Source organism: Seriola dumerili, unplaced genomic scaffold (genome assembly GCF_002260705.1).
Source record: "Seriola dumerili isolate Sdu_G_001 unplaced genomic scaffold, Sdu_1.0 BDQW01000078.1, whole genome shotgun sequence".
NCBI classification, from domain to species: Eukaryota; Metazoa; Chordata; class Actinopteri; order Carangiformes; family Carangidae; genus Seriola; species Seriola dumerili.
The window spans coordinates 2,303,716-2,328,141 of NW_019174333.1; the positions used below are offsets into that span (position 1 = coordinate 2,303,716).

Genomic DNA, 24,426 nt, shown 5'->3' on the forward strand with positions numbered 1-24,426 from the left:
AAAGACCGCTTTCGTGTGTCCGTTGGGGTTTTACGAATCCAATCACATGCCCCAAGGCATCACAAATGCCTCTAGTACTTTCCAATGATTGATGGAGAGGGTCATGGGTAGCATTCTGAAGGAATCTACTGGTGTTTTTGGATGACATCATTGTGTTTTCCAGCACGTTAGAGGAGCACGAAACCAGGCTTAAGCATGTCCTCCAGCAGCTGAGAGAGAATGGCCTGAAACTCTCACGAAGAAATGCCATTTCTTTCAAAGCTCGGTGCGGTACCTAGGCCACATTGTTTCGAGCAGAGGGGTGGAGACTGACCCATTCAAGGTCAGTGCTCTCCGCACTTGGCTCAGACCCCTAACCTTTGGCAAGCTCAAGTCTTTCTTGGGCTTTGCGGGGTATTACCGCCGCTATGTCCGAGACTATTCGAAAATAGTCAAACCCTTGAATGATCTCACCGGCGGCTACCCACCTTATCGGAAGGGCCAAAAGACATCTAGCCCTGGAGGGTACTTCAACCCCAAAGAACCCTTTAATGAGCGATGGATGCCTGAATGCCAAAAGGCATTTGACATGATCATTGAAAAACTTACGTCCGCACCTGTCCTTGGTTTCGCTGACCCAAAATTACCATACGTGCTCCACACCGACGCCAGCACTTCAGGTCTAGGGGCTGCCCTGTACCAAGAACAGGATGGCGAGATGCGAGTCATCGCTTATGCGAGCAGAGGTCTTTCATCCAGTGAAAAGCGATACCCCGCCCATAAGCTTGAATTTCTTGCCCTTAAGTGGCCTATCAAGGAGAAGTTTCATGATTACCTCTATGGAAATGCATTCACTGTCGTAACGGACAACAATCCCTTGACATACGTTCTGAAGTCAGCCAAACTAGATGCTGCCAGTTATCGCTGGCTAGCTGCTCTTTCGACCTTCGACTTCAACATTAAGTACCGTGCTGGGAAGCGCAACCAGGACGTCGACGGCCTTTCTAGACGGCCGCATGACAGTATGGCTGACGACTGTGCCTCTCTTGAAGAGCGAATCAAAAGATTCACTTCACACCAGTGGCGATTGCTCTAAGACTGCAAGGGAAGCTCAGCTTCCCCTAAAATGTCAACAAAATAAGTGGTCAAATATGTACTGTTGTGTGTACATTTCATTAATTTACTTCATTACTAAATATGCGCTAGAACACGTTCATCTTTTGTTCAGAATCAGCTTCTTATCACAGGTAACCGACACGACTTCCTTCTCATTCATCCCCGCAGCGCCACAGTGCTTTACACAGTGTAGACGCCGAGCATCTACTGACTTCAATGGGGAAGCATAGAGTGGGTTGTTCCACTGCAGCGAAACTAGACGGTCATTGGATAAATGCTGGGCTTTGTCCCGCCCATCGGACGCTCAGTGTCTCTGGGGGTCTATGGGGCAGTGGGCTGGCCCGGACGCTTGGCTTCTGCATGATGATTGGATGATCTGTCTGAGGCTGAGTCCCTTTTTGATTGACAGTGAAATGAGCGAATCAGCGATCTTGAAGTATAAGCATCCACCGGAGCATTTTTCAAGTTTTTCATTCTGTTGTTCGGAGTTGATCTGGAGACGTTACTGATCCTCAGCGACTTTGTCTTTGTTAAAAACGACTAGTGTTGTGTTTGGCGACTCTCTTCTGTCACTCTGAGATTTCTGTCCCCAATGAGCAGCGGCAGCTGCGGAGCCTCTCCCCCCGTCACGATCACTCACACTCACAGGTCTTTTCAGCTGTCCTGGTATGACAAGGTGAGCTGGCTGACAGGAAGTGCTGTCACAAATAAAATGTACTGTTGGCCATGCCTCTTGATGAAACCATCTCAGGGATGTGTTGTCTGGTCAAAAGTGGGTTTTGGGGATCTGTTTAACTTTGACAGGGCATACAAAAGGCATGAAAAAACCAATGAACATATGAGTGCATGTGCAAGGTTAAGTTGCCTGGGCAGAGTCAGGGTTGAACATGCAATAAATGAAGGCGCTCACATTCAAGTGGCAAAACATAATGAAACAGTCAAACAAAATAGGGCTTTCCTAAACCGCCTTATTGATGTGACTTCCTTGCTTGGCCGTCAGGAGCTGTCATTTAGGGGGCATGATGAAAATGGTGAATCATCCAACAAGGGGAATTACAGGGAGTTTACAGAAACATTATCAAAATATGATTCTGTCCTGGCCACACAATTCCAGTCATCAGCTGTGTTTTCTGGTATGTCCCATGCAATCCAAAATGACTTGATCACTGCTCTTTCAGCCACTGTTTCTGATGAGATCAAAGAAACTTGTGGCACAAACCTATGATGGGGCTGCTGTCATGGCTTCAGCTCTCAATGGTTTGCAGGCCAAAGTTAAAGCAATAGACCCCAGTGCAATGTTTGTGCATTGCTATGCATACAGACTGAATCTGGTGCTGTCTCAGGGGGCTAAATGCTTATCTGAGTGCAGAATTTTTTTTGCATCACTCTCTGGGTTTGCCACATTTTTCTCAAAATCCACAAAGAGGATGTCTTTTCTTGAGTCTGCAGCCTGCTCAAGGTTGCCCAGAAACGCTCCTACTCGATGGAATTTCACATCACGGATAGTGAGTACTGTGGCAAACAATTATGATGCCCTCCTGCAGACTTTTGAGAAGATCATTGCAGATAAGACCATGGATGATGACACATTAGATTGTGCCAAAGGCTTCCTGATGAAACTGGAGGATTTTGAGTTTGTGTTTATGTTGTACACATATGAGCAAATCTTCTCTGAGACTGATGTGGTATTTGACATTGTCCAGCAGAGAGCTATGGATGTTCTGTACTGCAAGAAAAGAATTGAGTCTCTTCTTGCTTATGTCAAAGAGAAGAGGTCAGAGGGGGCTTTCCAAGCTGTTTATGCCAAAGCAGCAGATCTCACATCAGACCCGCAAACTGAGCCCCTGAGAAAGCGCCGTCTGTCACAACTGCAGGATCCCAAGGAGCACTACAGAAATCTGTACATGGCCATCCTAGACAATCTCTCAGAGCAGATACCTCGGCGTTTTGCAAATTTGGAAAGCATGCGCTTCTTGGAATTAGTCAATCCAGGGAAATTTGATGAGATGAGACAAGTGTTTCCAGAGGAGGCATTTCAGAGTGTCCTGAAAGGTTATGGCCAGTTCTTTGATTCAGGGAGACTGAGGTCTGAACTTCAAGTCCTATATTCAAACCAGGACTTGCAGGGCAACAGGGGAAAGCTGTGTGATTTCTTGCTGTTTCTGAAAGACATGGAGTTGGACAGTGCAATGCCTCAGCTGTACAAACTGTTGTCATTAGTGGCAATGATTGGAGCTACATCTGCAGGTGTAGAGAGGTGCTTCTCCTGTTTAAAGCGGCTCAAGTCTTACACCCGCAACACTATGGGCCAAGGCCGTTTAAGCAGCCTAGCTCTGCTGGCCATTGAGAGGACACTAGTCAAGTCCCTGGAAAAGACGCCTAGTTGGTATGACAGGGTCACAGATCATTTTCTTGAAAAGGAACGGACGGTAGAATTTACATATAAATAAATGGAAACATTTTATGATGTAGGCCGAAAATGAGCTTCCCCTCCTTATAAGACCAGCAGCCGCCACTGCTTCACACCATCTTTCTTCATCTTCCGACCAACAAGACTTACCTGTAGACGCAGTCGCTGTCTTGCGTCAACACCGTCTTCTAACCAAGGCAGACGACGACCTGCCTTCCATTACCTTGGTCGAATCCCTCGCTATCCATCCTGATGCGGTTCCAGACACCTATGAAAATGATGATGTGTTAGGTTGTTCTACCATACCTACCTACAGTCCAGAAGAGCTCCAAGAACATCAAAGGTCCGACCTGATCATTGGACAGGTTGTCCAAGTCTTGGAGGGCGGAGATGAGGCCAACCTCATTCCCGACTCTTTGGAGCTCAAGCTGATGCTCATGGGAAGGAAAAGGTTGGAGATGAGAAACGGTCTTTTGTACAGAACGCGTCAATCAGGAGATGATATGACTTACCAGTTCGTTGCCCCCAAGTCTCTTCAAGCTGCCATTCTCAAGTCCTTACGTGAGGATATGGGACATATGGGTTTTGAGAGAACCCTGGACTTTGGACGTTAGATCAAGGTTCTATTGGCCGAAAATGGCTACAGATGTGGAGAAAAAGATTAAGTCATGCGGGCGCTGTGTCAGGAGAAAGACACAACCAGAAAGATCAGCACCTCTTGTGAACATCCATACAACTCGCCCCATGGAATTGGTGTGCATTGACTACTTGTCCCTAGAGCCCGACAATCACAATACTAAAGACATCTTGGTCATCACAGACCATTTTACCAAATATGCGGTTGCCATACCGACCAAGGACCAGAAGGCTACAACGGTCGCCAAAACCCTTTGGGAACAGTTCTTTGTACACTACGGTTTTCCTGAGCGGCTACTAAGTGATCAGGACAGGGATTTCGAGTCCCAACTCATCAAAAGAACTCTGCGCCCTAGCAGGCATCACTAAGGTGCGCACGACACCCTATCACCCAAGAGGAAACCCCGTAGAGAGGTTTAATCAAACCCTGTTAGGCATGTTGGGAACCTTAAAGGATAAGGAGAAAAGTCATTGGCGAGACTATGTAAAACCACTTACCCATGCCTATAACTGCACTAAGAACGATGTCACAGGCTTCAGTCCATATCAATTGATGTTTGGGCGCCAACCTCGATTACCTGTGGACATTGCTTTCTGCTTACCTGTGAAAGATGGCTCTCCCAAATACCATTCTCAGTATGTGAAACATCTGAAAGCACGTCTCGAGGAGAGTTATCAGATTGCCAACAGGAATTCACAAAAGGTTGCTGACCGTAACGAGCGCCGCTTTGACAAGGCAGTGCGAGAGTCGACACTTGAAGAAGGAGATCAAGTGTTGGTGAAAAATCTGAGGTTCTGGAGTAAGCACAAGCTTGCAGACAAGTGGGAGTCCACTATGTACAAGGTTCTGGAAAAGATGGGAGACCTACCTGTGTAGAAAGTACAGTCCATCAATGGCGATGGTCCCTCTACATAGGGACCTACTGCTTCCTTGTGGTGACCTATCCGAAGCAGAGGAAACTGAACCAGTTAAACCTAAGGCCCGCAAGCCCAGAACTAGACAGAGTCACCCTCAACTCTGAGAGGAACCCTCAGAATCTGAGGACGACTTGCTCATCTATCCTGCCCAGCCCTCTGTTCCTCCTGAACAAAGGTTCACTCAGGTGTGTGAAATTCCAAGGAGGCAGAAACCCAATGCAAACCCAGAGGATGGAGGTTTGCCGGCCATGCCATCGGGTCCCTTGACCTCCCAGCCTCAGGGTGGTCCCGATGACAGCAATCCCCCCGCTGAACCTGTTGAAACACCTCCTGAGTTGGTAGAAGGAGAGGAGCCTGAGGTCAGGATTGAGCAGCCCTCTGCTGGAGAGGACAGTACACAAATGGACGTGACAAATGAAAATGAACCGGATATGACAAATAAAATGGATATGGCAAATGAAAATGAACCGGACATGATAAATGAAACTGATGAGGAGGAGAAACCTGCACGTGGAGGAACTGTGGAGGTTCTACAAGATTCTGAGCCAAACCACACTCAAGCATCTGAGACATCTAACAGACAAGCTGAAAGTGAATCTGTAACAGATGGAAACACAAATGATTCCACACGGAGGTCAGAAAGGTCACGACAACCCCCTGACCGTTTTCACTACATTCAGTTGGGGAAACCTTTAATGTCTTTTGCAAAGAGTATTTTACAGAGCTTTAACCAAGCACTAGACACTATTAGTAACTATGATAGTCCCCATATGAACCAGAGACCAACTCATGAAGGGACTCATGCAGATTCAAGAGGGGAGGGTGTAACCCACATGGGTACTAAACCCATTTATGTAATTTAGGAGAGTTTACCATGCCCACCACATGGTGGCGCACCAGCCTTGTATTCTTTGTCACAGCCACGCAGCGTGCACGCTCCTTCTGAGACACCCGAGACACTGACCAAGAGCGCCGCTCGTTGAGTGAGCTGACGAACTTGGGAGAGAGCCTTGTGAGTTATTGAGAGAGAGAGAGAGGAGCTGCTTCAACCATGTGTGCCCTCTGTTGGACGCCGATTGTTTTTTTTATTGCCGGATTAGGAACTGATTCAGATTCTGAACCTGTGGAGGTTCGGTGGCGAGCCAGGAAGGACGAGCGACTTGGATGGAATGGTGCACAGTGTGGCCAGCCGTGGGATCCACTCCGAAGAACCCTAGAGATCATCTCACTTCACTCATTGACATAGATAAGAAAATAACACACAAATCTACCCGGGTAATGAACTGAACATTTCAGAACATTACATGTACACCACAGAACAGAGTTGAACTCTCACCTCCTAATAACGAAGGAGGGACACTTTTATTTAAACTTTTTTTATTTTGTTTTTCATGAAAGAGCTCTATTTTTTGTAATTTTTATGTTTCATACACTGCCAAAAATTTACCTGTGTGAGGCAATAAATTGTCAACTGTTAACTTCATGTTCTCTCATTTGAATAACTATATCCAGCTCTCCGAACCTAGAGAGTGTAGGTGTCAGTAGTATGGTTTTGTTCAAGAACTGCTAAGGGCGCTACATATGTGTTTAGATTTGGATTTACTGAGACCAGGACCAAGCAAGACCTTTTTACTGGATCAGAACTGGATCTTTAAACACTGATCCAGTTCTGTCATGAATAAAAGTCTTGTAGTCAGTTTTTAGTCCAACATGTCTGATCAGATATTGATTCTATATTGACAGACTGTTCTGAGGTCAGCAGCATGTGATGAATCTGTGTTGACATGAAGAGGCGTATGAATGTTGTGCTGACATTTGGATGATGACTGTAGAAGGCTGACATTATGATGATCCACAATAACAGAAGGACAAAGTCCCTCTATTCATTTTAGACTAGAGATCATTGATTAGGACATATCTGATTGATTATCAGTGATTTTATGTACATCTTTTATTATTTATTCAGATTGAGTTACTGCAGGTTGTCAGAGATCAGCTGTTCTCCTCTGGTCTCAGCTCTGAAGTCCAACCCCTCCCATCTGAGACACCTGGACCTGAGCTACAACAACCTGCAGGATTCAGGAGTGAAGGATCTGTGTGGTTTTCTGGAGAGTCCAGACTGTAGACTGGAGACTTTGAGGTCAGTTCATCTTTTTCCCACAACTGAACCTAATTTATATTGACAAATAACTTGAATCATTCACTTTGATGTAATGAATGACATTTTAAATAGTTGTTGTCTCGTGTTTCCAGTTGTTCTTCTCTCAGACTGAGAATGATTCTTCAGTTTCAGCTCATTTCACTCAGTTGTCATGAATAATGTCTGTTCACTTCAGTTCAACCTTCAGAACTCACACACTCATATTTCTCTCAGTCAGAGGAGTGTGTGTGTGTGTGTGTGTGTGTGTGTGTGTGTGTGTGTGTGTGTGTGTGTGTTGCGCGGGTATCAGCAGTGGTGTGGTGGTGGTGTGTGTGTGTTCAGTTTAATGTGAATATGTGTTTAGATTTGGATTTCCTGAGACCAGGACCAAGCAAGACCTTTTTACTGGATCAGGACTGGATCTTTAAACTGTGATCCAGTTCAGTCATGAATAAAAGTCTTGTAGTCAGTTTTTAGTCCAACATGTCTGATCAGATATTGATTCTATATTGACAGACTGTTCTGAGGTCAGCAGCATGTGATGAATCTGTGTTGATGACATGACATGAAGAGGTGTATGAATGTTGTGCTGACATTTGGATCATCCAAACCGTAGAAGGCTGACATTATGATGATCCACAATAACAGAAGGACAAAGTCCCTCTACTCATTTTAGACTAAGACCATTGATTAGGACATATCTGATTGATTATCAATGATTTTATCTACATCTTTTATTCTTTATTCAGATTGTGGAACTGCAGGTTGTCAGAGATCAGCTGTTCTCCTCTGGTCTCAGCTCTGAAGTCCAACCCCTCCCATCTGAGATACCTGGACCTGAGTATCAACAGCCTGCAGGATTCAGGAGTGAAGGATCTGTGTGGTTTTCTGGAGAGTCCAGACTGTAGACTGGAGACTCTGAGGTCAGACTCCATTTTTTTCTTTTGTGCTGAGATTAATGTGATGTGAAGGTTGTGTTGATATTAACCTGCAGACATAAGTCTGATATTATCTCTGTCTGTTTTCTTCTTCTCTGGTTTTAGTCCAGTGACTATGGCAGAGCAATGTTGAGTTACGGATTTGAAACCTTAATATAACAAGAAAAATCCTTCACTGTATAACTCACATGAAACTTTTTCCACATTGACATCTACAAATATGTAGCATGAATACTACTTTTAATTTAGAATTTGCACTCGTTGAAGGGAACCATCCCCCGGTTGTGGATGAACTAAGAGATTTATTCATTTATAAATCTGATTCAGAGGAACACACAGGACAACAACTTGTTCAAATTAAAAATGTTTATTAAGTAATTGACTAACAGATTAAATGTAATCAGTGATGACCATGAAGATGTAACCAAAACAGATGATCACTATTATCTATTAGCTGGTGATAATAAAGAGTTGGACAAAGGGGGAAGAGAATGAACATAGGCTATGTGTAGCGCACTTGTTAATTGCTGTTACAGAATATTTACTACTGAAATGTAAGCTACATGTTTATTACAACATGAACCCAATTTAACTCAGGAGGAGATGGAGCTGCCTGCTGCACTGTGGAGACCCTTGGCTGGAACCCAAAGTAGTTGATGTTGCAGTCAGTAATATTCAATGGCAGACTCTGGGTGGATCCTCCCAGAGGTGCCGTCCGTTACCTAGGTTACAGGTTCTGCCAGTGTCTCTCAGTGGTTTCGGCTTTGGGGAAGTCTGCCAGCAGACTTTCCTTCTTGGGCACTCTTGAGGTCTTGTTAGACAATCCTGGTAAGGTGTGTAGCCGGTGGGCCGGAGGTTGATGATGGAATAAACTTTGTGGTTACTTAACTTTTGTTAGATAACTTAAGCAGGAGTTGGTGTTGGCAAAACAACAAAAAACCTTCAAAAATCAAAGTCTTAATTTAAAAGATTCAAATTGTTTTAAGGCACTTCTGTTTGTCTGATTCAAAGTTGGTTGGTTCTAGCTTGTAAATAAAACTTGCTCTGAAAGTAGGTAGCAAGGAGAACAAAGAACACGAGGACAAAAATTAACAAAAGAGTCAAGAGCAACGTAAAGCGTAAGAATCAAACATGTGGGTACGATCAAGAAGCAAGAGCGTGCACACTAGAGGATCCAGCTGTTTTATCCTCTGGGCATGTGTCATGGGGGGTCTTGACGGCCGTCACCTCCCATTACACTTTTCCCTCCTTGTCTTTGTCTCGACCAGAGAAAATAATCATTTTTCATAAACTTTGACATGTTTAGTTTTGTTTTATGCACAAATGTCGTGTATCCTTCTTCCACCATGGCCCATTTACATTCAACAGGTAGCCTACATGAAAATACATCACTATCACTTGGAGCAGAGGAATGGAAAAAAACAAGATTTTCATATTGTACATCATTCAGAACCTTGACCTGATAAACAAAAAAGTTCATTAACTAAACAGAACAATAACGATTTCTAACACTACTAATAAATGACTGAGGATACAGTCTGTTAATTCTTGGTAATAAAATGATACACAAATGGAAACTTGTTTCCTGGAGGATGCTGAGTCAGGAGTGGTCTCTAGTTGGCAGTATTGTCACATGATGGATATTTACCTCAGCACTGGTAAAACACATATCAGCTCCCTTTATGCTACAAATTTAGACTTTGGACTAAATTACATGAAAATCCTTCCGGAGCATTAATGACGGGGTTACATATTGATTACACATTTATTCTTGTGATATTTCAGACATGCCTTGAAAAGGGTGGAATACTGGTTACCAGTTCAGAAAGTAATGTGATTCATGGTAAGAGCCTGTGGCTCCATTTGGGACCCCCTTTAGGTGTGAGGAGGAGGGAGATGGTGTTGAATGGGTGCAATGTTTTTAGTGTGAATCCAGTGAGTCCATAGTGTGAATAAGAATGAGTTCATACCTAAATAGCACTTAAAGTCCTTTTCATATCACTTTTTTAGTGAGGAAGTGTCAATCAGATGTCAAACCAAGATGAATCTTACTGCAACATGAACAGTGTCCCTCTGTGGGATTTGTGTCTTTATCCCATTTGCTTTGCGTTGATCTGGATAAGTTCCATGAACCAGCCGTAAATTACTTTCACGTCTGAAAATCTAGTCTGTTTGTGGGAAAAGATTCTTTTTGTCACAGTTTTCTTTACATGTGATAGTTTGATGGTGTGAAAGCCAACGTGGAGGAGCTTCCCCTGCCCTGACCGTGACTCTTGTTATGTCATATCACTGGCACCAACCTGCGTCTGCTACAGATAGATTAAATGTCAACACCACAGCATGAATTAAAAAGTTTTAGATGTGTGTTTGTGTTTGTTGACTTCTCTCCAGAGTTCAAACTCATGTTTGTTGTCTTTGAAAACTCTTTAGTAGAATCTCTAATAAATGTGGCTGCACAACATGAGTTTGTATAGATGGAGCTGCTGGTGGAGCTGGCAGAGTTTTAGAGGTGGAGTCACTACGTCTTTATTGAAGCAGCAGCATGTTGTCGTTAATATTAATGAGAGCTGTTTCCACTGTTTGTATTTGACTGCTTGAACCTGCATCCTGCTGGTTCAGGTGTTTCAGTTTCATTTTCTAAACTTTTACTTTCTAAACTTTCTTCAGCTCTGAACAGATGATGAAACACTGAACGCTTTCAAGCAGGAACTTTGTCTCCTAAACTCACATCTTTTATTCTTTATTCAGATTGAATCACTGCAGTTTGTCAGAGATCAGCTGTGCTTCTCTGGCCTTGACTCTGAAGTCCAACCCCTCCCACCTGAGATACCTGGACCTGAGCTACAACAACCTGCAGGATTCAGGAGTGAAGGATCTGTGTGGTTTTCTGGAGAGTCCAGGCTGTAGACTGGAGACTCTGAGGTCAGATCATCTTTGTCCCACAACTGAACCTGATTAATATTGACACATAACTTGAATCATTCACTGTGATGTAATGAATGACATTTTAAATAGTTGTTGTCTCATGTTTCCAGTTGTTCTTCTCTCAGACTGAGAATGATTCTTCAGTTTCAGCTCATTTCACTCAGTTGTCATGAATAATGTCTGTTCACTTCAGTTCAACCTTCAGAACTCAGACACTGGTATTTCTCTCAGTCAGAGGACTCATGTTTTCTATACACTGTAGAAAATGTCCAGTGTGTGTGTGTATGTTTGTGTGTGTGTGTGTGAGTGTGTGAGTGTGTGAGAGAGATTAATCTGTGTGGGCATGAATAGGTGTATGAATATTGTGCTGACATTTTTAACTAAATCTTTCATTCTTTATCAGATTGAGTTACTGCAGTTTGTCAGAGATCAGCTGTGCTTCCCTGGCCTCAGCTCTGAAGTCCAACCCCTCCCATCTGAGAGACCTGGACCTGAGCTACAACAACCTGCAGGATTCAGACCTGAAGGATCTGTGTGGTTTTCTGGAGAGTCCAGACTGTAGACTGGAGAGTCTGAGGTCAGTAGAGTGTTGGGGTCAGTCCATGCTGCTCTCAGCAGTATTGTATTAAACACAGTATCAGAGCAAAGATCCAGTGTTTCCTGTAAACCTCCAACCTTCTCAGTGGCTGCTTTCCTCAGTCAAGCTGTTAGAGGAGAACAGTGACAGGCTTCAGGATTGGACAGACAGACAGAGAGAGAACAGAACTACTGTGAACATGTGATGCAGATAAAACGGTTGAAGTTAATATCAGACTGTTTCTGCTGAGAAGTAGTTGATGTCTGATGAGTCAGTGTGACTGAAATGTTCATCTAGAATCATGAAACATTGAACAGTGTGTGGATCATTGTTGGTTTAGTTTTGATTTCTCATGTTGTTCTGAGCTGCAGTGATGAAGAGGAGAGTAAAAGCTTCATCACTGTCAGGAATCCTGTCCATTAAAGAATCTGTGTTCAGGTCAAATGAAGTTTGGTCTGAAGGTGATGTTCTGACCCATTTGATCAGATAAATACACACACACACAACAGCTCTTGTGGTTACCATGGTGATCATTACTGCTACCAAGGTACTGTGTTTATAAGTGAGACTGTAAAGCTCCAGTTGATCCCAAAGTTTAGCGACTAACCTACTGATCAGGCTCATTGATACTGGATCAGTTAATACTCAGCTGGGTGAGACTGATAAGGGATCATCACTGTTGGGTTTAATAAAACTAACTCAAACTAAACTGATTATTTTCCACTCACTCTGTAACTGTTGTTGTGATTGTTCTTACAGGGTCGATGACAGGGTGATTAAAGCTTCCAGAGACAAAACCTGTGAGTACTGAAACTCTGTCTCCTGTTCATCAATCTGTCACCAGATTACCAACATATTCTTAAATGACATATTGGTTGAAGCCCTAAACTCGAGATCTTCCTCTTTTATTTTATTTTATTTAGTTTTATTTGGAAAAGCATACATATAGCATCACAATGATCATTTTACATATTATCAATATTACTGCAAGGGAATCACATTTTGTACATTTAAAACAGAGACTTATGCAGTATATTTGATAACCACTTCACAGTCTGGCTCTTCCAATGATTTTCTTTCATAACAATAACAGAAATGATTTACAATTGAACATGGAAAGCTTTCACCTCAAATTTTACTGGGAGTGGAGGGGGGAAAAGAAAGAATAGAGAGCGAGCTGTTAGGTGCAATAAAGTCCAGATCAGGTAAAACTTTTCTTTTTGGACTTTCAGGGAAAATGACTGCCTTTCCATAATATAGATTTTGTTTATTATTCCTATACATTCATTAATGCTGGGCAGGTCCTTGTGACAGCCTTTTTACTTGCTGCCAGAAGTATTCATATCAGTTTATCATTAGTATTCCACCCTTCAAATGGGATGTCCCCACTGTATACAGTATCACATCTAAAAGGAATGTTTACACCAAATACATTATTAATGTGTGTGTGTGTAGGTCCTGCCAGTAAGGAACAATATCCTGGCAGTTCCAACAAATATGGAAGTGATTGGTGTCATCTATCCCACAGTCTCCAACATATTCCACCACTTCCCTAATGTTGTTTTTACAGGGGCATAATAAAAAACTTACAACAGTCCCCATTTAGTCAAATTAGTTGAATTCCACTGTGCTTGACATATATGCCACCCATTTTCCATTGTAAAGATTTTTTACCTGATTTTTTCCCTCACCATAAGTATCTGGATATCAACCTGTCCCAGGACTGAAAAAGATAAAACACTTGTGGCTGTATATTCCTTTTAATCAACTTTACTCTGGAACTCAAACTCAAGAAAGGAATATCATTTCATCTTACTATGTCCGGTTTTATCTTATCTATAATTTTAAGACATCTTCAGATAGGTTGACACCCAGGTACCTGATTGCTTCAGCATTCTGTCAAATCCATTGACTCAGGGGTTCTATAAACAAGCAGAAGAGCAGCGGTGAGGTGCAGCAGCTCTGTCTTGTTCCTCGTTATAGAATAAATTAATTTTATAAATCACCATTAATTTTTATCCTTGCGGAGGGTGTCATGATGCGGGTAAAGCTGGACCCAAAACGCAGCCAACACAGGGGAATGAGGTGCAAAAAGTTGCGTGGTGTGGCGACAGGAGCCATGATGTCCTTGCCTTCTGTGGCCACCAAGCAACCCCGTAGAAATAGTTCCTTTCAAGGGAACTCGTCAGGGTCATCCAGGTCCAAGTCAGACAGGGGATCAGCCAGCGTGAAAGGGGTGTGAAGGCTGACGGGGGGTGCTGGCTGGGAGAATTGAGGCAACCTCAAAAAAGCCATGAAGCTGGCGTATGCTGTTGGGTCCATTTCTTTGGTCAGTTCGTACTGTCACGATCTGTCATGATACGGGTAAGGCTGGACCCAAAATGCAACCAACACAGGGGAATGACGTGCAAAAAGTTTATTAACTTAGGAATCTGCTGTTGAACCACAAAAGGAAACTGAAGCACAAGGGTTACACAAGAACTTGAACAGTAGGTCAAAACATGAGGAACCACAGGGGATGACAACAGGAGACATAAACTGGCAACATGAACAGACTGAGGACAAACCAGACATGAACAGCTTGAGGACCAACCAGACATGAACAGATCGCAGAAAAAACATAGATGAACAGATCAAGGATAATCCAGAGATGAAAAGATCAAGGACAATCCAGAGATGAACAGATCAAGGACAATCCAGAGATGAACAGACGAACCGACACAGACAAAGGGGAGCACAAAGCATATATAGACACAAGTGAAACAGGTGAAACACATTAGGGGCGGGGTAGGCAATCACCACACAGACAAACAGGACCAAGACAGGAAGTAAAAACATTGAGACACACAAGGAAACCAACTACAAAATAAAACAGGAAGTGACAAAAGTCCAAACAAACTAACGAAAAGTGTCCGCCATGGCAAACCATGACAGAGGCTTTGTCATTTAGGGCTTTAAATGTTTCAATGACAGCTTCTTGAAATCCAAATATGGATAACACTTCATATAAGAAAGACCATCTGAATGAGTCAAATGCTTTCTCAGCATCTAAACTTATTTTTCAGGGGTTTGATGGTCTCCAGGGCGACTACTCTCCTCGACAGGTCCTGGGTTGCCTCTTACGCTGTCTAATGAATCTGGGTTTTATCATCAAACTTGACTCTAAACCATGCTGGATACAGTGTGTGAAACTGAATTTGTCGGCCTTTTAAAACCCCCTCCTACCTCTGCGTATTCCCTATGCAAATTTATTTGCTATTCCTGTAAAGTAGAACCTTTCTTTTGCCATGCCTGGTGGAATGCGGCTTCCTTTGTTTTGAAGCTGAGAAATTTTGCCAAGATTGATCTTGGTTGTGCAGCCTCTGGTGGTTGGGGACCAAGTTTGCAGTTTTTCCCTGAGCAGTTTTTCCACAAAGCAGATCATGGATGACGACTCTTTTTCTGCTCCCTCTACAAGTCCATATGGTTCTTGTGCCTGGAGCAGCACTTGGTCTGTTATTTTATCTAGTTTGACTTGTAGCTTCAACATTTCTGTTAGGGTGTCTTCTGCTTTTTGGATTCTCTCTTCAGTTTTCATTATTCTATCCTCAGCCTCATCCAGTCTGGTGTTTGTCTGCACTATTTCCCCCATAATGTCCTGGAGTTGCTCCTTGTTATCTTGCCCAAAGCCCCTCGGCTCCTGCAGAATCAGCTCCAAATCAACAGTCCCTTCATTAGACAATTGCACTTAGCTGGTAAGTGGCTTCGAACTTGCTCGATTCCTTCATCATTTATTACTGGATACTGTGTGTTTTTGTTTCTTCTCAGTCGGGTTTCACCCCCCAAGCCCCCACCAATTACTTGACTATGACATTTTGATGTGACTTCTGTGCTACTTCTTGCTGATTGTTGAATCAGACACTTCAAATGAGTATTTGAATGAGTATCTAGAGTGGTTTGGCCAAACTACACTTCCAGACACAATGTAGGACAGTTCCTATTTCAGTTTTACAGAATATTATTGAACAACTTCATTCTGTCTTGATGGTGTATGACTGTATCTATACAATACCTTATGTTGTGTAAACTTTCCCCTCCCTTCTTTCACATATTTGCCACATCCGGCCACAATTTTAGACCATTCATCACATTCAAATTCTTCTCCAAGGTCCCTCTACCATATCATTTTCATATTTACAGACTCATTACTCAAAAAAATAAAATTGATAGGCTTTCCGCTTTTCCAGTGGTGGTTCCAGTTACATTTTTATTGTGTTATCAGCAAAATTATATTAAATTAGATTAAGTAAATACAATTATTTATCTGCAAGTACTTCCAGAAATGACCTTTTCCCACCAGGTTAAATCACTATTAATTTATTGTATGACAGGAATACGCCATCCTCAAATAAATCACCAATTGTATTCAAACCACAGGAATGCCAGTGCTTCCAGTATACAGTAGTTTTTCCAATAGAGACTGTTGAGTTGTGCCATAGTGTTGAGTATCTTTGTACATTATTTTAAACTTTGAACCATTTATGAATTCTGTTCCAGACATCTCGAGTGCAAAGGAAGTGGGTTTGTAATATTGCAAGTGTAAGGATTGAATGGTGAACACAGTTTCTGTTCAGTATCCATCCAATCTGCTTTATCCTCTGACACACCCCAATATTTTGCTAATTTGGCCATTTCAAAAGATAAATGATGCAATCAAGGGTCGGGAAGACCCAACCCTCCTTTGTCCTTATGGGTACACATCTTACTCAATTTAATGCTTGGCCTTTTCCCACTCCAAAGAATGTTGAAACTGTTTAATTATATCATCAAATTGCTTAGAAATAGTAGATGGTATTTTGAGTGGGAGTATCATAAGATTGTAATTGAGTCCTGGAGCCACTACCATTTTTTTAATGCAAATTTTTCCCCATGAAGTACTGTAAATTTAATTTCTTAATCCCACTTTTCAAGATTTACTTTAATCTTTTGTAGCAGTAGATTAAAATTTGACCAGGTATTACATTCCGTTACGGACCCATTTGAAGTTACAAAAGGGTGACAGAATTTGGAAGGGGGCACTGCTTCAGATTCAGAGTAACCTGATAGTTTTGAAAATGACTGGATGGTGTTCATCAGATGCGGTAGGGATTCTAAGGCGTCTGTCACAGTGCGGGTAAGGCTGGACCCAAATGCAGCCAACACATAGGAATGAATTGCACACGGGCACACAAGGAACAACAACAGGAGACACAGGGGATACCGCAGCTGACATGAACAGGCAACATGAACAGCTCGGGGAAAAACCAGACATGAACAGACGAACTGACACGGACAAAGGGGAGCACAGAGATAATATAGAAACAAGGGAGGCAAGGGTGATTGAACACAGGTGAAGCACATTAGGGCGGGGCAGACAATCACCTCACAGAATCAGGACCAAGACAAGAAATAAAAACCTTTAGACACACAAGGAAACTACAAAATAAACCAGGAAGTGACAAAAGTCCAAACATAAATTCAAACCTAAAATTTCCACCATGGCAAACCGTGTCAGATAACACTACAATGTCGTCTGCATAAAGTAAAAGCTTATGTTTATTATCCCCTCCCTTGACTCCTTTAATACCAGGGTTTGTCCTAATAGCAACTGCCAATATCTCTAAGAAAATTATGAACAATAAGGGACCTAAGGAACACCGCTGGTGTGTCCCTCTGGAAAGGTTCTTTAAATATCATTTTACCCATGTAATAAAATAAGGGTTAAAGCCAAAGTGAGATATGGTGAAGAACAAGAATTGTCATTACACCTTATCAAGGGACAGAGCACTTATTGGTGTGTTACTAGACTGGCTCAACCACATTAAATGTAACATTGTAGGTTAAGGATCTGTTTTTCTTAAATCCCATTTGGTTGGGATGAATGATGCTTGGTAACACTACCTACAGATGCATGGCTAAGATTTTGGTCAAAATTTTTCAGTGGAGATTGTAAGGTTGTATTTATTTTGCATGTTGGCAACTTTGGTTTTAGGATGTCAAGAATGTGAACCTTAGGTAAGCTGCTGACCTTTGAGGGAGCAGCATACCAAGGAGTCTGTCACATGTCTAAGTTTTATGGTTATATTGGTGTTTAGGAATTTATCTACATCCTTGCAGAGATTAAGTGATGCATTCACTTCCAGGAGGATACAAGCAATAAAAGTGAAACAGTAAGGGAAAGATCTTAAGGTTAACAGATGATAGTTACCATGCCCAGATTACTTTAGGATATAAGCAGCTCAAGTTCTGTCATTCAGTGAGAGACTTGGTGTACCCAGCACCAGATCTGTCCTTCGTGCACGAATAAACCAACCAAATTGAAGTGTTAACTTGTGGGTCTGATTTGTACACTTTTCCATCTCTTGGTCAAAAGAAATCATCTTTTCAGAGATTGAGCAAGCTAATAAGTCTAAAATTAGTGGGGTCTGCTGCATCTCTACCTGCTTTGGGAATTACTGAAAATGAAGCTTTGTTAAAAGTTTGGGCTATAAATTCCTTACTAAACATCTCCTGGTAAACCTTTTGCAATACTGGGGCAAGAATATTTATAAACTCTTTATAATACTCTACAGGGAGTCTGTCATAGACAGGTGATTTCCCATTTTTCATTGAAGAAGTTGCCTTCCTTATTTCCGCTTGTGTTATGGGCAGTTCCAATCCCTCCACATCCTGCTTCCCCTCAAGCTTTCCCAACTTATGTCTTCAGTACTGCTGATATTAAATTAAAAAAATGTTTAAGTCCCCCTTCAGTGCTTTTTTTAAAAAGGAGGAATCCTGCATTAATGTGGTATTAATTCTCCACCTTCCTCTCCTCTTAGTAAAAATGTGGTAAAAGGCATCATTTATGGTAACATTACAGAGAAAGAAATGAAGGAAAATATTAAAGGGAGGGGAAGTTTGTAAAGTGAAGTGGTTTAAAGCCTGGCAAAGTGGATGTGACAAAGGCCTCGTCACTCTAAATGGGGGCACATGGTAAAACTCTGGTTCACACACAAACAAATGTTTCCCCTCTGTTTCCGTGGTGAGTGCACGCACCACACTGGACAGTCGTTCATACATCATACCCCTCCCCAACAATAACAAAAGAAATGCACCACACACATATAGTTTTGTTAGTAAGGTTTATTTCATTTTACCATTGTTTGCTTGTGGTTTTCTCCTTCTCTCCTCCTAGGGCTAACCAGATCAAATGAAGTGGGCTGTCTTATATAGTGGTGGCAGCTTCCTGTTGGGCAGGTTCATTCCATTGTTCCCTGAGTGGTGGGGGAGTTTTTGCCTTGACCTTTAATTGACTGCTTATTTTGTTGATTTATTATTGATTGAAGAATGTTTGATGGAGGAATGTATTAAATGATGTGTATTTTTTTGCAGGTCTATTGTGGGGCCTTTTGCAGAGGTATTTGGTGGAGCAGAATATTAATCGGTGATTTAATTGGGAGTTGGTTGGGCTGGGGAGGAGCTTAGTGTATATAATGCCCCGGCCAACACCAAGCTCGAGGAAGAGTAAGTGACTCACGCCAGAGTAAGCACATTGTGGGTGTGATTTGAGCGTGGATTTTTTTGGGTTTTTTCTCTTTTATTATAATTGACACTTTTGTTTTGTACATTGCAAATAAATACACAGCTTAACAGAAGTTTGCGACTCCAGCCATCATCCTTCAACAATAAGAATCCCATGTTTGTTTGACAGTGGAAATCCTAATTCCCCAGTTTTGTTAACTTTTAGTGGTAATGTACTCCCAGCAAGGGTGTTCATTGGCTGTATCAAAGGTCTCCCCTATGTTTTAAATGTCAGAGATATGCCTATCTCCTGCAGGGGAAGCAGAGTGTTGTAACTTTGTGAAGGCAATGCAAGTTCAGGATGTCAGAGCAGCATAAGATCGCCTATGGAGAAGCCCTAGTGAAAGTGGAAGGGTCCAGTCACTCAGTCATCTTTGGAAGGTCATCAGTGGGTGGGTCCTTGGCATCTCCTCACCTCCCATAGCCAATCAAGAAGTAGTTCGAGTCAATAAGGAAGCCCTTCTTGCATTTATAGTTGATGTGATGTATGGTTCTCAGGAAAAGAAATTAGATGTTGAGGATGTTTAAGTTTTGTTTTCCCTTTGAGTTTTTCTGTGTTTTTTATTTTGGTGGTAGGTTTGCTACATTTAGAAAAACAGGTTTTCAGTATAAAATTTGAGTGTGAAGTATCTTTTCAATGCTTAATAGATGATGTATGGAGTTCTCAGGGTAAAATAAATTTAGTCAACTTCTATAATCTATGTAAGCCTCTAAATCTGAGTTTGAGGATATAGGAAGTAAGATTAGCGCTCCTATCATCTGGGTAGTTGACCTTAATGCCCATAACTGAAACAGGTATAGTATGGACCCAAATGCAGCACAGAACTGGATATAGTTTGTAATTACCTTTATTAATGAAACAGAGATATTGCAGACAGGTGGGTATTGGGGATAGAGGAAGGGGTCCGGGGCCGGGGCTAGAGAGCCGTGCTGCAGAGCAGGTGAGTGGAGCGGGTTGGGGAGGCTCACACAGACAGGGACGAACTGGGAAGGAGCAGGCAGGCGGGTAATCAGGAAACCAGCAGGGAAGTACTCACAGGACCAACCCACGAAGAAAGCCAGGTAGATGAGGCAGGAGTCTCCGATGGTGATGATCCCACAGGTAAGATGGGTGGGAGACTCACATAGCAATGTCAGAGCTGCGGAACGCCAACAGCCACAGGGACAGGCAGACGGGAACCAGGATGGGCACAAGCAGAACTTGTGGTCACAGAGAAAAGGCGTAGGCGTTCACTGGGGCAGAGACGAGGCAGGATAGTAAGAGATGAGCGGGGTCGATAACGGGAAGTCGTTCTGGAGATGAACGCTGGAAGGTCTTGCATAATACACAGAGAACAATCTGGCAATGTGTGAGTGGACCAAGGCTGCTTAAATACTGGCTTGATTGGAGATGGAGTGCAGCTGGGAGCAGCAGGTGGGGACGGTGAGGCTGATGAGGAGGTGTGGCAGAGTGGAGAGTGAGACAGAGGGGAGGTGAGTGGAAAAACACCAAAGAGATCAGATAGGAGCAGAGGCGGATTGTGACAATAACCACTTGTGGGGAAATCAGATGAGAGACGCAAATGGTTCTGTGATTGAGGAACTCTTAGACTGTTGCAATCTAGTAGTTACGAATGACAGCAGACCAACTCCATTTGAAGTTAACTGATTTAAAATGTCATGTTTAGATTTGACATTTGCTTCTTCAGCCTTAGCAAGAGTTGGGGAATAGAATGTCTTAGTGTGGCAATCGGGGCTAAAGGGGGGCGAATACAAAAAGGTAATACTATACAATAATTCTAATCGTGAGTACCTTAGAGGAAGTATAGGTTGCCAACAACGCCACTTCAGGAATTGCACCTGGAGAATTAGATTAACTCTTTATACAATGTTTAACATGCACAAGTTCGTTGCTGATGAGGGCTTGAGACTGGGTCCAGAGTACAAATTCAAGTCGTTTTTATTAGCAGTCTGTTAATTTAACAATTTCCCAATAAAATCTTTTACACACTCACACCTTCATACACACGCACACATCCCTCAAGCAATTCAAAAAAAATTCACAAGAAAGAGCAAATAGCAAACTTGGGTTAAACCAATTAAAACACATATAACTAAGCAAACCACACAAATGCAAACAAAAGAAGAACTGGCAAAGACATGCAAAACAAACCAAAATACTACTAATAACTACCCAAAAATAATCAAACAATCAAACGAAAACATGCAAAGCAATTAAACCAAAATACTAATAAGAACTAACCAAAAATAATCAAACAAACAAAAAAAAACATGCAAAACAACCCACACAAAACAAAAACAATTTCAAAAAAATGATTTACCCTCCGTAGGCTACGTGCAATATTTAAAATCTTGAAAACATATACATGGGGCACCAGGGTAAAGAAAAAAAAAAAAAAAAAAAAAAAAGGACGTTAACCAATTTAGGGTCGGAAAAAAACCCCCGATGGATTAGCGTTGGATGCAGGCTGGGTTATTGGAGGGCACCCAAGAGCTTCGGAGCAAGAGGGCTCCCAACACGCAACCACCCACCTTTATAGACTGCGCCCCCTAGGCTGATTCTGCAGCACTAATTAACGTCGCAGCAAGATTGCAGGCCCATACTGCTACATTAGGAACAGATTCATTGGGCAGTAATCATTTTCCTGTGCTGAGACAGTTTGGAAGGTCCCTACTTTTAGTTTCTGGGGACAGAGTTAGAGAAGGGGATAAGTTTGAGGAAGGTACAGCAGTTGTTTTAGAGGAAGTTAATAGTGTTGGATCAATTGATGAGTACAATGATTCTTTAATTGCAATGATCCTGAGGGTGGCTACAGAGACAGTCCCTGTCAGAGAGTTCCCCAAGGGTTATGTTATTGTTCTTTGGTGGAATAAGTGCTGTAACAAGGCAGTGAAGAAAGTGTGCATTCAGAAATTTACATAGAACTTTATTCAGGAAAATGCTATTGGTTACGAATGATGTAGAGCATTAGCAAAGAAAGACTATTAAGGAGGCAAAAAAGAAGTGTTGGAGGACTTTCTGTGGGAAAGTTGATCTGGATACCCCAGTCAGGCAGATATGGTCCAGAATCCATAAAATGTCTGGTAAAGTTGTTAAAACATCAATGCCAGTTCTAAATGATGGATGTTTTGAGGTTGTAAATAGTAAAGAAAAAGCTGATATGTGTGTTAAGATCTTCCAGGATGTTAATAATTGCAAGTCGTTAGGAAAGAAGGGCTTCATGATAAGGGAGGAAGTTATAAAACGAGAGTGCAGTGAAGGCTGGCGCAAATAATACTCCAGGCCAGGATGGTGTAGCATTAACACCACAATTTAGAATTTGCTGTCATTGAAAGGGGGCAGCAGTCCTCTGGGAGGACAACAATGAATTACTTTATTGATAAATTTATCAATCTCATATCGGAAGCCATGACTTCTCGATTCAATGGATCTCCAGTCTCTACTTCAAAAGAACACAACAGGACAACAGCTGGGTGTAAATAAAGGAGTTTATTACCTAAACTACTATCTACAGAGTAAATGCAAGGTGTAATAAACATAAAGATGAAAATAATATTAAACGAGCAGTGTGATGAGTTGGCAAAGGTGGGAGAGAATATGTTAGGGCTATACACTATGGCTATACAGCTAATGATGCTACGTCTATGAATGAGATTTGATGATTAAATATTACTATTACTATATTACTGAGTTGGCTGTGGTTGCCATGGTAACCCTGGAGACACAGGATTTAGGTAGATTCTCCTGGAAGCCGTGTCCCGTTATCATGGTGACGGATTCTGCCGGTGTCTCAGCGGTTCAGCTCTGGACACTCTTGATTTCTGGTCGGGGTCATGGGCAGATGTGTTATCTGCCAGTGTCTGTTGCGGGTTGATGCGAAATAAACTCTAAGACACTTCACTTTGGCTGGATAACGCTAGAGATTGCATAACATTACAGACCTCCCCTCAACTTAAGAATAAAAATTAGAGATGCCTGATATATTGGCAGCCAATACCTCTACCGATTAACAGGAAAATAAATGTCTGATGAAGTCATATCTAATGATATGGAGCATGGCTGTGGCTTTGCTCTTTCGCTCCTCTGCTCTCTGCTTGTTTACACATTCAACAGAGAAAATCAAACTTTCAGGTTGTATTTTACACGAGCAGAGGACAAAGTTGCTTAAATGTGACGTCTTCTGCTGCTTTGCCCACTAGTTTTTTAATTCATCATTAAAAGTTTTTTAAAGTTATTTAAAGAAAGAACAAAAGTTTTTAGGGAAATATCAGAAATGCTCCTTTTTGTCTCTTGAGGGGTGTTTCTGTGTTCGATTGACAGCAGCTGGAGGGGCATGTCTGTGTTTGATTGACAACAGCTGCAGGCTGTGAAAGTGCCGGTGTTAAACCGTAGGGAACGAGATGAACCAAAAATAAAATATGCATTTCTGATGTTTGGTTTTCAAACTCAGGACAAGTGTTCAGAGAAAGAACAAATGCTGCAGCAAACAATAAAATGACGTTTGTCATTAGATCTCTGTTTAAAAGTGATGGTTGGTTATTAAACTAGTCTTTTCCCTGTTTTTTCCCAGGTCCAGGCAGGGAAACTGTACAGAGGAGACTCCCAGCCGAGGAAAGGCTCACAGCAGAAGACAGGCTCACAGCAGAGGACAGTGTCACAGCATAGGAAAAGTTGCTCTCAGTTCGGACACAGTTTGTTAAGAGAGTGTCTGGACCTGTTCTAGAGCAGCCTCTGGATAAACTTTTTGAGCGTGGCGTTGTAAATGATGATGAAATGGAATGAAAATGCATGAGATGGGATCGACACTGTGCGAAGAAAAGGAAGTGAAGCCAGCTTAGTTCTGATCGCTGCTCTCTGGGAGGAAGATCCATGCCTTTCCAGAGAGCTGAGGACTCACATGACTATTGTAATCTTTCAATAAGAGGTTCTGTTGTTAAAGTCTGTGTTTCTAATAAGTGAGCGGACACTGTGATCCAACAGAAGATGTGTCTGACATTATCCATCCATCAGCTGGAGCCAATCCCAGCAGACACTGGGTGAGAGGCGGGGTACATCCTGGACAGGTCTTTATCACAGGACCAACACAGAGACAAACAATCATTCACACGTATGACCCTCAAAACTTCCACAAAGGAAGTAAAAAAGCAGCGTTCAACATGTGCACTACTTTCTGCTGACAATCCCACAATGCAATGCTCCGCATTTCTT

General features: G+C 42.3%; 1 protein-coding gene and 1 long non-coding RNA gene across 2 annotated transcripts in view; both read left to right on the forward strand.

The window, feature by feature from the left end:
* The window catches only part of LOC111220837, an 80,482-nt gene that overhangs the window by 17,763 nt on the left and 38,293 nt on the right, over window positions 1-24,426 (forward strand). Inside the window, exons 9-16 of the mRNA XM_022744076.1 lie at window positions 262-1,059; window positions 1,696-1,771; window positions 2,640-3,481; window positions 3,822-4,114; window positions 4,284-4,411; window positions 4,779-4,985; window positions 5,096-5,244; window positions 7,026-7,199. Coding sequence (XP_022599797.1) covers window positions 262-1,059; window positions 1,696-1,771; window positions 2,640-3,481; window positions 3,822-4,114; window positions 4,284-4,411; window positions 4,779-4,985; window positions 5,096-5,244; window positions 7,026-7,199 — 2,667 coding nt within the window. The remainder of the gene's footprint in view (window positions 1-261; window positions 1,060-1,695; window positions 1,772-2,639; window positions 3,482-3,821; window positions 4,115-4,283; window positions 4,412-4,778; window positions 4,986-5,095; window positions 5,245-7,025; window positions 7,200-24,426) is intronic.
* On the forward strand, window positions 11,600-23,985 carry LOC111220875. Its single transcript, XR_002665067.1, has 3 exons — window positions 11,600-11,639; window positions 12,399-12,439; window positions 23,789-23,985. It is a non-coding gene; the product is annotated as an uncharacterized LOC111220875 (long non-coding RNA).